The sequence below is a fragment of the Panthera onca genome, chromosome C2 (assembly GCF_046562875.1).
Source record: "Panthera onca isolate mPanOnc1 chromosome C2, mPanOnc1 haplotype 2, whole genome shotgun sequence".
NCBI classification, from domain to species: domain Eukaryota; kingdom Metazoa; phylum Chordata; class Mammalia; order Carnivora; family Felidae; genus Panthera; species Panthera onca.
The window spans coordinates 26435019-26447905 of NC_138347.1; the positions used below are offsets into that span (position 1 = coordinate 26435019).

Below are 12887 nucleotides of genomic sequence, written 5' to 3' on the forward strand. Positions count from 1 at the left end.
AGTCGTTCTAGCTGTTGAGAGCATCAATAGTTTGTTTTTTCTTATTGCTGAGGGTATTCCATTGTATAGATACATCATAATTTGTTTACCCATTCTCTTGTTGATGGGCATTTGGATTATTTCCAGTTTGGGTTATTTTGAATAAAGTGTCTATAAAATTTATATATATAAAAAAAAAAAGAAGACAATAGGTTCAAAATTACCTCCCAAACTCAGAATTTATGGGCCATGGTACACACCCTAAGTAAATGAGTGAGGTCTTCATTAATTGTTCATTCGTTAAATAAATTGTAAGTTAACTGATTATGTAGGGTAATGTTTTTCCACATTTCTGTGATAAGAATCATTTGGAGAGCTGGAGATTAATTCCACTAATTACAACAGGGCCTAGTATGGGCCAGTAACTTGAAAATTTTTATATTTGCAAATATCCCAAGATGATTATCATGATCAAGGAAATGTGGGAAAACTGGCTTGTAACCTGCTTTTCAGCCTTTCGATTTTAAGTCTTGAACTACTATTCCCTGAATGACCAAAGGAAAAGTCTTGTCCAGTCCACTTTTAGGAAAGCAAAGTAAGTTTTCTAAACATTTGGTTTGATAAACTCTCCTCTTTGGAAGCATCCCAAATACTTTATTCCAGTTGTTTCCTAAAAGACACTATTTCTCATTTCCATTTTTAACCCAGCTCTTCTCGATCACGTTTTCCTTGGAGGCTCACCCCTTGAGTTGAGATAGCAATCCAATCAAATCATTGTTAAAAATTAGTTTCTTATTACAGGATTGTCACCTTAAGTACCTTTGCTTGCTTCTGTCTTGCTCCCTTATATCCAAAAACTTAACAAGTTAGGGTGCTTTGTATGGACTTAATATTTTGGCCTTTCCACCTTAAATCTCATATTAACAACCCCATGTATGTCAGCCTGAATTTCAGCTTTTTTTTTTTTTTTTTTTTTTTTTTTCAATGAGTTCAATTCCCCTTTGGCATCCTGGTCCAGATAATGCCTACTTCTTCTATGGTCATTATCTTAGAAACATTGCTGATGATGTAGAAAATGGTAAAAATCATGGAGGATGTCACACCCTCCCGCCTGAGTTTGCCATTGACCTTCAGCCAGAGTTTAGGTTGTGAGGGTCAGAGATTTTCTCTTTGGGCACAATCATGCGGATGGCGCTGAAGAGCATGAAGCTCTTGGCAAGAATCAGGGAAGCCTCTTCTTGCACACGTCTTGCATATCGCTGATGGTCATATCCACACACAGGGCACACAGCTGGCCATGAAGTCTATGGCTGCGGCCTCTGGGAAGACGCAGCCACTTTCGTCCCTCACCACACTCACCCAGCTTGAGCTTAAGGTACAGGTTGTGGATGTAGTTGGGGAAGAGGATGACCGAGCCCTCGCGCGTGTAGGTGGTGGACAGCTTCAGGAAGAGCACCTGTCATGCGCTGAACTGATCTCTGCAGCTCCAAGGTGTGGTCCGCATAGTTCCCGCCCACAAACACGGTATTCTTCCCCAACTCCTGGAAGCCGGACAGCTGCCCACCGGCTGCCAGGGCTCTTGGCGGTTGCCCATGTAATCAGACGGATTTTGCAGGGCCGGTCACCTGACGCCTACGGCTACCGGGAGAGGACGAACTACCTAGGCGTCTTGCTTGGCGTTCTGCCGGCTGGCACCGCCCTGGCGCTCAGCCTTCTGGGAGCCACTCTCCGGCGATGTCAGCACTCGGGCCTGGTCCGTGGAGAGGTGGAGGTTCTAGAATATCTCCGTTTGTTCTCAAGTTTGAGGGCGGGTATTATGTTCTTACGCTTTTTAGACGTATAAATCAGTCTGTTCTGAGTATTAGTCTTTGTTTTTTTTTTTTTTTTTTTTTTTTTTGTAATTTCTCAGTCTCTCAAATTTTCGTCCTACTCTCAAGGATTCTCTTTTCCCTTTCCTCTTTCCCAAGAGGGCATTTGGGTGCAGAAGGAAGCTTTTATAACCTCACAGCAGTGGGGGAGGGGCATCCGGATCATAGCTCTTTTCCACTCACTCTTGTGATGTCCAGCCCACTTCAGCAGGTCTTTGGTACCCGTCTGTGTCTTTTGCACATAGAATGGCTTGTTTACCTGGTCTGTTAACTCTCCGGAGCTGGTCTCCACTGAGGTGTGAATTGTCCCACTGTGGTTTGGAGGTGTGTTCTCTTGGTGATTTCTTTCTTCACCACTGCCTCTAATGGTGTGGTTGCCCTTGCAACATTTCTGGTCTCTTCTATAGCTCATCGTTTCTGCACCTATCATGCAGAGGCATAGTCACCTCGTATGACTGCCTTCAGGTATTCCTGCTAGGAATCTCCCTCACAAATTGATGTTTTACAATACTTACGCCATGCTGGATATTGCACTACTTTCTCTACTGCGTTTCTTTAACTGCGATTCCCCAGACTAGGCCCGGGGAAGAATCAGCTCCAAGATTTTTAGATCTATCCTTTCCCTCCCCACAATGTATCCAGGTGTGTTTCTATCATGTCTACTTCTCCTAGGGGGTCTTGGTTCCAGAACAAGTCAGTCTTCAGTGTGTCATTCAGGGTCTTGGAAGATCCAGAGATGGCACACTTAAATTCGGCAATTTCAGAAGAGTTTAGCAGAGGGACTGTTTAGTAACGTGTGAGGAGACCACAGGGGACAGACAGTGAAGGACTCAGGTTAGAAACAGCAGGATGGCCAGGCAGAAGTTGGGTATCCTTGGTAGATGAAGACAGCCTGTGACAATCCCACAAGGAAGGAGATAGTATCTTGACTCCCTTTTCTCCCTGTGATCTTTTCTAGATGCTCCTCATTGGCTGAATTCAATAAGAAGCCAGGGGGACAGGAGCCTGTTAAATGCAGCCCATCCTTTGATAGAATCCAGCCAGTCTCTTGGGCCGTGGAGCAGGTGGAGAATGGATCTGAAGGGTCAAGTGGAACATACCCAGCTGACTCGGCTTCCTGGAGGTACAGAGAAGATGTGTGTGTGTGTGTGTGTGTGTGTGTGTGTGTGTGTGTGTGTGTGTGTATGCACGAGTGTGACAGAGAGAGAGAGGAAGAGAGAGGAATGTTCAGAGAAATCATTGACTATAAAGAAATGTTACTGATGGAACAGTTGTTTTTCGTGTAAGTTGTATCTTGGAAGAAAGAAAAGGCTGAGGCCACCTCACAAGATCACATAGCTATATGACGACTATAGCTTGTCCTTTGTAGGTCTTATTCTCAGCACTTGTCATGGTAGCTAGCACACAGGAAATCTTCAGTAAGTATTTATTAATGTCTTTTTGTACTAGGGAAACAAATCTGAACTCAGGATGTGTTTACACAATGTGATGGTTAATTTCATGTGTCAACCTAATTGGCTAAGCATTGCCTAAATATCTGGGGAAACATTTGTAGGTGTGTCTGTGTGGGTGTTTTTGGAAGAGATTAGCATTTGAATCTGTAGACTGAGTAAAGATCTGCCCTTATGAACTAATAATGTTGAGGAGCCAATCTGTTGAAGGCAGAGAGAGGCAGAAGGGTGAAATCTCTCTCTTCTTGAGCTGGGACTTCCACCTTCTCCTGCCCTCTCACATTGGAGTTCTGAGTTCTCAGCCCTTCTGATTGTGGGACTTGCACTAGCATCTCCCCTCTTGTCTCACATGGCTTTGGCCTTGGACTGAATTATACTTTCTTGCTTCTCCAGCTTGCAGACGGCAGATCAGGGAACTTCTAGACTTTCATAACCATCCCAGTTAAATGCTATAATAAATCTATGTGTATCTCTGTGTATCCTATTGGTACTATTTCTCTGAAGTCTAATACACACAGTTTGCTTAGTTGAATGTGATCCCTAAATTGGGCTGATGACTCTTGGAAATCGTCTTTCAGCAGTGATTAATTATCCTTGCTCGAATAACCTGATTGCTTATTTAATCAAAGAGGAGTGTCTTTAAGAATGTTGCCCTAAAATTTGCTTTTACTTTGTTCTTTCTTTAGCAGAATTTGTCTGTTTACAACTTTTATTTTACAAACAAAATTTTTTTCTTTTCTTTTAGAGAGAGAGAGAGAGCAGGAGCAGGGGAGAGGAGCAGAGGGGGAGAGAATCTCAAGCAGGTTCCATGCTCAGTGCGGAGCATGACATGTGGCTCAATTCCATTACTCTGAGATCATGACCTGAGATAAAATCAAGAGTCTGACTCTCAACCAGTGAGCCATCCAGGTGCCCTTTTGTTTTCTTTAAAAGTTTGCCTTTCCTGGGGTGTCTTGGTGGCTCAGTTGGTTAAGTGTTTGACTCTTGATCTTGGCTCAGGTCATGATCTCACAGTTCATGGGATTGACCCCAGCGTCGGTCACTGTGCTGAGAGCTCGGAGCCTGCTTGAAATTCTCTCTCTCCCCCTCTGTCTGCCTCTCCCCTGCTCACTCGTGTGCTCTCTCTTTCTCTTGCAAAATAAATAAATGAAACTTAAACATTTTTTTCCCCTCCTCTCCTGTTTCCAGAGCTCTCCCTGGCTGACTTAAATAAAAAGTGGCACTGCTTATGCCCATCCTTTTCCATCTTTAGAAACAGCCACATGATGATTCTGTAGTCTTCCTTGGAGATAATCTCCATGATCAGGCTTTCTCTTCTAACCTCTACTGATCTTGGTGGCCATCCTGGGAACCCTCCTCATTTTCCCTGTCAGCCTGTTTCTGGTCTAGATGGGTATTAAGGATGTGGGATGATTATACACCCTAATGCCTAATCCATAGCTATCGTATTACAGAGCTTGCTTTTAAAATCTGTCATGGGATATTATTTCTGGTATATTTTTTTCATTTCTTTCCTTGCCTAAGTATACACATCTTTTTTTTTTAAAGTTCTATTAAAATACATCTTATTTCAATCTGTATGTCCAACTTACTTTATACCTGTAAAGATAATATTATTTCTTATGTAAAGCAGCAAACTCAGTTACTGTGAAGGTCAGTCAGGGAACCATAGTGTGTAAAGCTGCCAGATCAGAGAAAGTGCATGATGTTAGGACTCTGGAAAGAGGAGTACATGGTTTACCTAAAGGTATGAAAATTTAACTTAAAAACAAAAATGCCTTTCTGGGAAAAATCAGTTTAAAAGTTGTCTACAGGCCTGATTCCATCTCTGACCTAAATCATTGACCAAAACATTAATAACACGGAGGCTCTATTGACATTCTTGCTCATTTATTCATTTAACAAATATTTATATTGAATGCTGCAGAGTCCCATGCACCCATTTAGAATGTTGCCCCTCTAGGGACGCCTGGGTGGCTCAGTCAGTTGGGTGTCCGAGTTCGGCTTAGGTCATGATCTCATGGTTTGTGGGTTTGAGCCCCGCATCAGCCTCTGTGCTTTCAGCTCAGAGCCTGGAGCCTGCTTCGGATTCTTTGTCTCCCTCTCTCTCTCTGCCCTTCCCCTGCTCATGCTCTGTCTCTCTCTGTCTCTCAAAAATAAATGTGAAAAAATTTGTTTAGAATGTTGCACCTCTAAATATGAATATGAATACTAACACTAATAATGATACTAAGAATTTGTTTTTGGCTCTCAGGTTTTCTGGGTCTAGGAAAACAGGTGGAAAACTAAGTGTCTAGTTATAGAACCATATCATGGGCTTCCAGAGAGCTTGGGAACCTAAAAGAGGGATTGGGTGACAGTCGAGGACTTAATGCTTAACAGAAGAGCCAGTTTGTGGTATATGTTATGCAACCCTAGAAGTGTATATTCCAAAAAGATAAAGTACTCATATTTTGCTCCCAAGGTATACACTATTATTTTTTAAAAGTTTTTAAGGGGTGCCTGGGTGATTTAGTTGGTTGAGCGTCTGACTCTTGATTTTGGCTCAGGTCATGATCTCATGGTTCATGAGATGCAGCCCCACTACGGGCTTCACGCTGACAGCACGGAGCCTGCTTGGGATTCTCTCTCTCCTCTCTCTGCCCTTCTCCCAGCTTGCACGTGCACGTGCTCTTTCTCAAAATAAATAAATAAGTAAACTTAAAAAAGGTTTTTTATTTTGAGGCACTTGGGTGGCTTGGTTGGTTGAGCGTCCGACTCTTGATTTCAGCTCAGGTCATGATCTCAGGGTTGTGGGATCGAGCCCTGCTTTGGTCTCCCCTCTGACAGTGCAGAGCCTGCTTGGGATTCTCTCTGCCCCTCCCCTGCTTGTGCTTTCTCTTTAAAATAAAAAAAAAACAAGTTTTTATTTATTTATTTTTAACGATTTATTTATTTTTGAGAGAGAGAGAGAGAGAGAGAGCATGAACGGAGGAGAGGCAGAGAAAGAGAGAGAGCGACACAGAATCCATAGCAGGTTCCAGATTCTGAGCTGTCAGCATAGAGCCTGATACAGACCTTGAACCCATGAACTATGAGTCAGTGACCTGAGCTGAAGTCAGATGCTCAACTGACTGAGCCACCCAGGCATCCCTAAAAAAAAGTTTAAAAATTTTAATTCCAGAATAGTTAACATGTAGTGTTATATTAGTTTTAGGTGTACAATATAGTCATTCATCAATTTTATACCTTACTTAATGCTCATCATAAGTGTACTCTTTAATACCCATCACCTATTTTACCCATCCCCTACCTACCTCCCCTCTGGTAACCTTCAGTTTCTTCTCTGTAGTTAAGAGTCTGTTTCTAGGTTTGTTTCTCTTTTTTCCCCCTTATTAATTAGTTTTGTTTCTTAAATTCTACATACAAATGAAATCAAATGGTGTCTTTTTCTGACTTATTTCACTTAGCATAATACTCTCTAGCTCCATCCATTTGTTACAAGTAGCAAAATTTCATTTTCTTTTGTGGCTGAATAATATTCCATTGTATATATATATATAGACCATGTCTTTATTCATTCATCTATTGATGTATACACTTGGGCTGCTTCCATAATTTGGCAATAAATAATGCTGCAATAAACATAGAGGTGCATATGTCCTTTTAAATTAGTGGTTTTGTATTGGGTAAATACCCAGTAGCACCGTTACTAGATCATAGAGTAGTTCTATTTTTAACTTATTGAGGAACTTCTGTAGTGTTTTCCACAGTTTGCATTCCTACCAAATGCGTGAGGGTTCTTTTCCTCCACATCCTTGCAAACACTTGTTGTTTTCTTGTATTTTTGATTTTAACCATTCTGGCACATGTGAGGTTTTGATTTACATTTCCCTGATGATGAGTGATGTTGAACACCTTTCCGTGTGTGTGTCTATTGGCCATCTGTATGTTTTCTATATTATTATATTTTTGAGTTAACATGTCTACTAGGTTGAGAATGGAATTAAAATGCTGCTTTATTTTACCGGGAGTCCTATTCTTTCCATATTAGAAGAAATTTCAGGTACTAAGGAGTTGTGAATGAAGACAGAGATGATGTAATCTAGTGATCCCCAACATTTTCACCCCTGGAACAAACATCAAGGATGATTATGTTGTACTCAGAACACTGTCATCCATATATTCTGATTCGAGAAATGCCAAAGAGTTTTGCAGGAAATAAAGCACATAGAACTATAGACTATTTTTTTAAAACCCCATCTAGCTTTCTCTTTTTTCTTTTAAAAACATATACATAGAAAAAGTCACTAAGAAATTTTCAGTTAGAAAAGTATAATTTATGAGAATTACAATAATTTGTAATCACCCAACTCCTAAGGGTAAATAAAGGCTATTATATGATATAAAGTAGCCTGTGTGTTATGAGCAATTTCATCTTTGTTGTCTGAAATGCTACTTCATTTACTCTACCTCAAAAGCAAGTGAAGTGCCAGTGACTGATTTTGACCTTATAATGGGGACAACCTTGGAACAGCTATACATTTTTAGAAGAAAATTATCTGTAAATCTTGATAATTTAACTATTACTAGGTTGAACTGCCTGTGACACATTGCCCAGTTGCTTGTGATACAACAGTATGTCATGACATTGGGGTTGTGAGTTAATGCGCTAGTTCAGCTCTATTCTTCTGTCAGAGGTTAAAACCGAGACCTAAAGAGTAACTTATGGAAGACCTCATGGTGCACTAATAACAGGACTGCGGCCAGGGGAGGGGAGTAAATCAATAGAGAGTGCATGCTGTGCACCTGGTATTGTCCGAGGCATTTTCTACACATTTTCCCCAATTTTCACAACTCTTCAAGGTAGATGTTAATTTTATCACTGTACAGAGGAGATAATAGATTCTCAGACAGTTTAACAGCTTGTTTAATAATATACAGCAGATAAGTCACCCAGCAGGGATTTAACACAGGTCTAAATCTCCTATTACGCTGCTATGCTTAAAAATAGAACCCATGTCTCAACTTCAGTTGTATGCTGTAAACTGCATTAAATAGCCTCTTTTTTTTTTTTTAAGTTTTAAAAAGGCAAATCTGTGCACTATTCTGGTATTGTCAGGTTGTATTCCCGCTTGCATAGACTTGTATTTGTCTTCATATTTTGTTACATATTTTGCTGATTGTTTTCAGATCAGAGTGGCACTCCCCTACGTGTTTGAGTCAACTATTGGTGTCTATTGACAAAAAATACTTGGATTGATAAAAAAGAGTCAGGAATGCTAGCAAAATCACTGAAAAATGACTTATCATATATTTAAGCCTAGTTGACAATTTTCTTTAATACTAGTTCAACTTAATTGTGATTTTGGAACTTTGTTGTATTAGCCTTAATTTAATCATCGAAAAACTGATTATTGAGATAATTTAAGTAAAATTGCCTTTAGTGAATGGCATGAGGTTTAAATGAAATCTTTTTTTTAGTTTTTTTTAATGTAAGTGAAATCTTAAAAAAAACCCTAATACTTTACCTACATACTCAGTTACTCAGCCATACACATTATTTTGTCTATATAGTCTTTATAATAAATGTGAATTAAAACTGCAATGATAATAGATTTCTTTTTCTGTCATATCTCCATATAAGCAGCCATTAAATAATTTATTTTGAAAGATGAATGGCAAGCTATGACCTTTGTAGTTCAAAAGTTGTGTCCAATTACGTTGTTTTTACAATATCAAGAGTTATGGTCAGAGGTGTTAGAATGATTTTAATTTTGCTTATTTCATGTATAAACCTTCTTTTGTGCTATTAGCATCCAATTTGTTTAGACCACAAATAGTTACATTATTTTATAAAGGATTCACCTTTATAAAAAAGTAGTGGAAAATTTATGTGTCATATACAAAATTGAATGAAATTTTCTGAGTTTTTTGAACAGTTATAATCTAGTGCAGCTTTAGCCAGGCTGAACTTGGTGGAAGTTGGAGCCTTTATTTCTGAATCCCAGACTACACACAAAACAGGAGTTTGTTTGCTTAGTTGCTTTTACTGTCTGAATCAACCATTTATTTTTCATGTATGTGTTATATCTATAATTTATCTATCCATTCATCCATCTCTTATACAAACATATCTGTAAATAGTAGTTGATTTGTTGCAGTGATCCACATTTTACTCTATAAAATTCACTTCAGAAAGTTTAGTGAATTTGAAATCGTAAGAGACTTCAGTGTATCTCTGTATAAAATAGAGGTGAAGTTATATTCCAAAAGAAAATTCAGATTTTCCTTAGGAATTAGTTTGATGCTATTGAACTAACAGAAACTTGTAAAGCAAAATTCTGAGTCCAGCTGCTGTAGACCATGTCAATTAAAGATTAAAATGTTTTGAATGATTCCAACTAAATATAATTTGTATATTTTTTTCTTCAGAATCAAATTGTAAGCAATTAAAGTGAACACTGTTGTAAGGAAGGAAGAAACATATGGCTAATGACTGTGTTTCCTATAAGGCACACTACAGCATCGTCAAATCCTTTGTGGATTTGTCTAATTAGAAGGAAGAAAGGAAGGTAGGAAGGAAGGGAAAAATACATGAATGTGCTATAGTAAACCTCCTCACAGAGTGACTTGATACTCCACAGGAGTGCTTTCAAAGACTCTGTGGAGGTGTGAAGGCAGCAGGATTAGGAGAGGGAGAAGTTGAGCTGGGGTGCATTTGTAATAGAGATCTCAGCTCCTCTATGGGGAGATCTGGAAGTGTAAGGATTTCTAATTGAGTCAAAGGGCTTGGGTCTTTATACCACTGCATCATTCATTGGTTATAGGCTGCCCCTGAGGAGGGGGTATGACATAAGGCCTTCGTCTAAGGACATTTCCTGGAGAGGGACTCATGGGCAAGCTGTCTGCAGTCAACACTCCCAGGAGCTAAGGGAGTGACTGGGTGCTTAGAGTCAGACTTAGGCAGCACACAGTATTATCTACTAGAATGGAAGACTCTCTTGACATAAGCGTGTCTTGTCTTTTTAAAAGACTCTTTAATATAAACACCCTATTAGAGATAATTCAGTAATTCCCCTGGTCTCCTCTACAGTGAGAGCCCTATCTAAATTGATGTTGGATCTATTGACTAGGAGCCTGCTTAGATCTTTTGGGTGTCTACCCCAGGCCAATCCTTGTCACCTCTTTTAATAGGATGCAGGCTGGTCCTGCTTAAGAGGGAACAGTATCTGGCAATGACTGCTCACCTGACTTCTAATCATTGCCGATGTCTGTCTCTGTGAACTCCTAGATGCCCTGCTACTGGGTACCAAATAGATGAATGGGTACAAACAGTATAGTAAGAAAGGGACAAGAGATGTGATACTCTCATGCCTTCAACACCTTGCTAGACGTTTGACTGCCTGCTTCACTGTTAGCTGGTTATTCACCAGGTCTGGCCCTGCGACAGTGAGCTTTTTCTTTGGGACTTAGTTTACTTCCTGGTCTAAGGTAGTATTCAGACTAATTCTGACTTAGCCCTAGACTTTCTCTACAGCATTAAAACAATGGAAATATCCTGTGTACTGCTCTTACTATTCATCTGTAATGTCAAGTTGTAAGAATTTTGCAAGGCAAATTTTGAGCAGTGGAAAATTTATGTGTCATATATAAAATTGAATGAAATTTTCTGCGTTTTTTGAACAGTTATAATCTAGTGCAGCTTTAGCCAGGCTGAACTTAGTGGAGGTTGGAGCCTTTATTTCTGAATCCCATACTACACACAATTAATTTTGCATACATTGAGAGTTTACAGCTGTATGGAAAATGAATGATTTGTTAGATTTAACACACTATGATTCTAAGTCAAAAGAAGAGAACTACTTTGATTCATTAAAGGACTCTACTTGTTACTGTCTTGATTTCTGCTCAGCTACATCATTCATAGAAAAGAAGGAAGGGGATATGGTAATTTGTTGATTCTTTTCTCTATTTTATTCCCAAGTTGATGGTTTATACCTCTCTGTTTCTGTCTCTCTCTCTCCCTTTTTTAAATTCTAGGTTTAGGCTCAGTCTACCACTTAAAGGGCAATAAGTTCAAGACAAAAGGCAATGCCTGTATTTCCCAATCAGATGTCCAATAATGATGCCATAATAGAGGTATACTTTAGAGGAACAAAACTATAATCTATATGTAAAATAAAAATTATTTGGTTGAATGTACATGACGAAGCTGGATTCCACCAAAAAACATTTTCTTTTAGTGATAGATGGTGAGACTTTAAGTACCTGAAGTATATAAAATAAAAAAAAAATTAAATGTTTATTTTTGAGAGAGAGAGAGAGAGAGAGAGAGAGAGTGAGCAGGGGAGGGACAGAGAGAGAGGGAGATAGAATCTGAAGCAGGCTCCAAACTGTCAGCACAGAGCCAGATGTAGGACTCAAACTCACAAACTGCGAGATCATGACCTGAGCAGAAGTGGGATGCTTAACTGACTGAGCCACCCAGGTGCCCCTAAAATTTTTAAACTGGCTTAAGTGTCAGTTGATTCAAAGCCAAATTATCAAAGTCTTGAATTCTGAAGTCTCAAATACATGAATATACTAAAAAATTTTTTTTTAATGTTAATTTTTGAGACAGAGCATAAGTGGAGGAGAGGCAGAGAGAGAGGGAGACATAGAATCTGAAGCAGGCTCCAGGCTCTGAGCTGTCAGCACAAAGCCCAACGAGGGGCTCGAACTCACAATCTGTGAGATCATGACCTGAGCCGAAGTTGGATGCTCAGCTGACTGAGCCACCCAGGAGCCCTTCTTTTTCTTTCTTTTTTTTTTTAAAGTTTATTTATTAATTTTGAGAGGGAGAGAGAGTGTGAGTGGTGGAGGGGCAGAGAGAGAGAGGGAGAGAGCATCCCAAACAGCCTCTATGGAGCCTGACGTGGGGCTCGATCCCACAGCTGCAAGATTATAACCTGAGCCAATATCAAGCTTAACCGACTGAGTCACCCAGGCGCCCCTCAAATACATGAATATACTTTGACAGAACTATATCCTAAATTTATTCACTCAACAGGTATTTAGCAAACACCCAATATTAATATACCATCAACATAGAAGTAATGTGTTTCTGAGAGGGATGTCAGCAACATGGCTGAATGAGACGTCTCTAATCATGTTCTCCCCTCAACAAAAACAATTTGGTATCTATCCGTGGACAAAAATGCCTTTGTGGGCGCTGTGGCAGCCAGTATCATGTGCCAGGGGACCCAGATGGAGTCTTGCCCCCCTGTGCATTTGGTATTAGGCATACAGACCCCCGTCTCAGCTGTGGACCCTGCAGTGGCCTGTGAACTGGCTATACTTCTAGGACGATCACCTACAGGTGCGAAAAATGAAAGGAAGCCACTTTGCCCTTTATGTGTCCTTGCTTCACTTTATTAATATTTTAAACACAAATTCTGTAATCTCTCTAGTTTCTGCCAAAACTTTACTAAATCTTGAGAATTTCTTGCCATGTTACTGTTACATGATACAAAAAGAATTCTTTTGTTTCTTTTCTTCTCCTTCATGACCTTCCCTTTCTCCTTCACGATTTTCTTCTTTTTCTGTCTCCTTTTTCTTCTTCATGAGA

General features: G+C 39.7%; 1 protein-coding gene across 1 annotated transcript in view; it reads left to right on the forward strand.

Annotated features, from left to right (window-relative positions):
* The first annotated feature begins 1276 nt into the window (after positions 1-1276).
* The window catches only part of LOC132684348 (uncharacterized), a 351939-nt gene continuing 340328 nt past the window's right edge, over positions 1277-12887 (forward strand). The window contains exons 1-2 of the mRNA XM_060640980.3: positions 1277-1778; positions 2806-2970. Of these exons, the coding sequence (XP_060496963.1) occupies positions 1277-1778; positions 2806-2970 (667 nt within the window). The remainder of the gene's footprint in view (positions 1779-2805; positions 2971-12887) is intronic.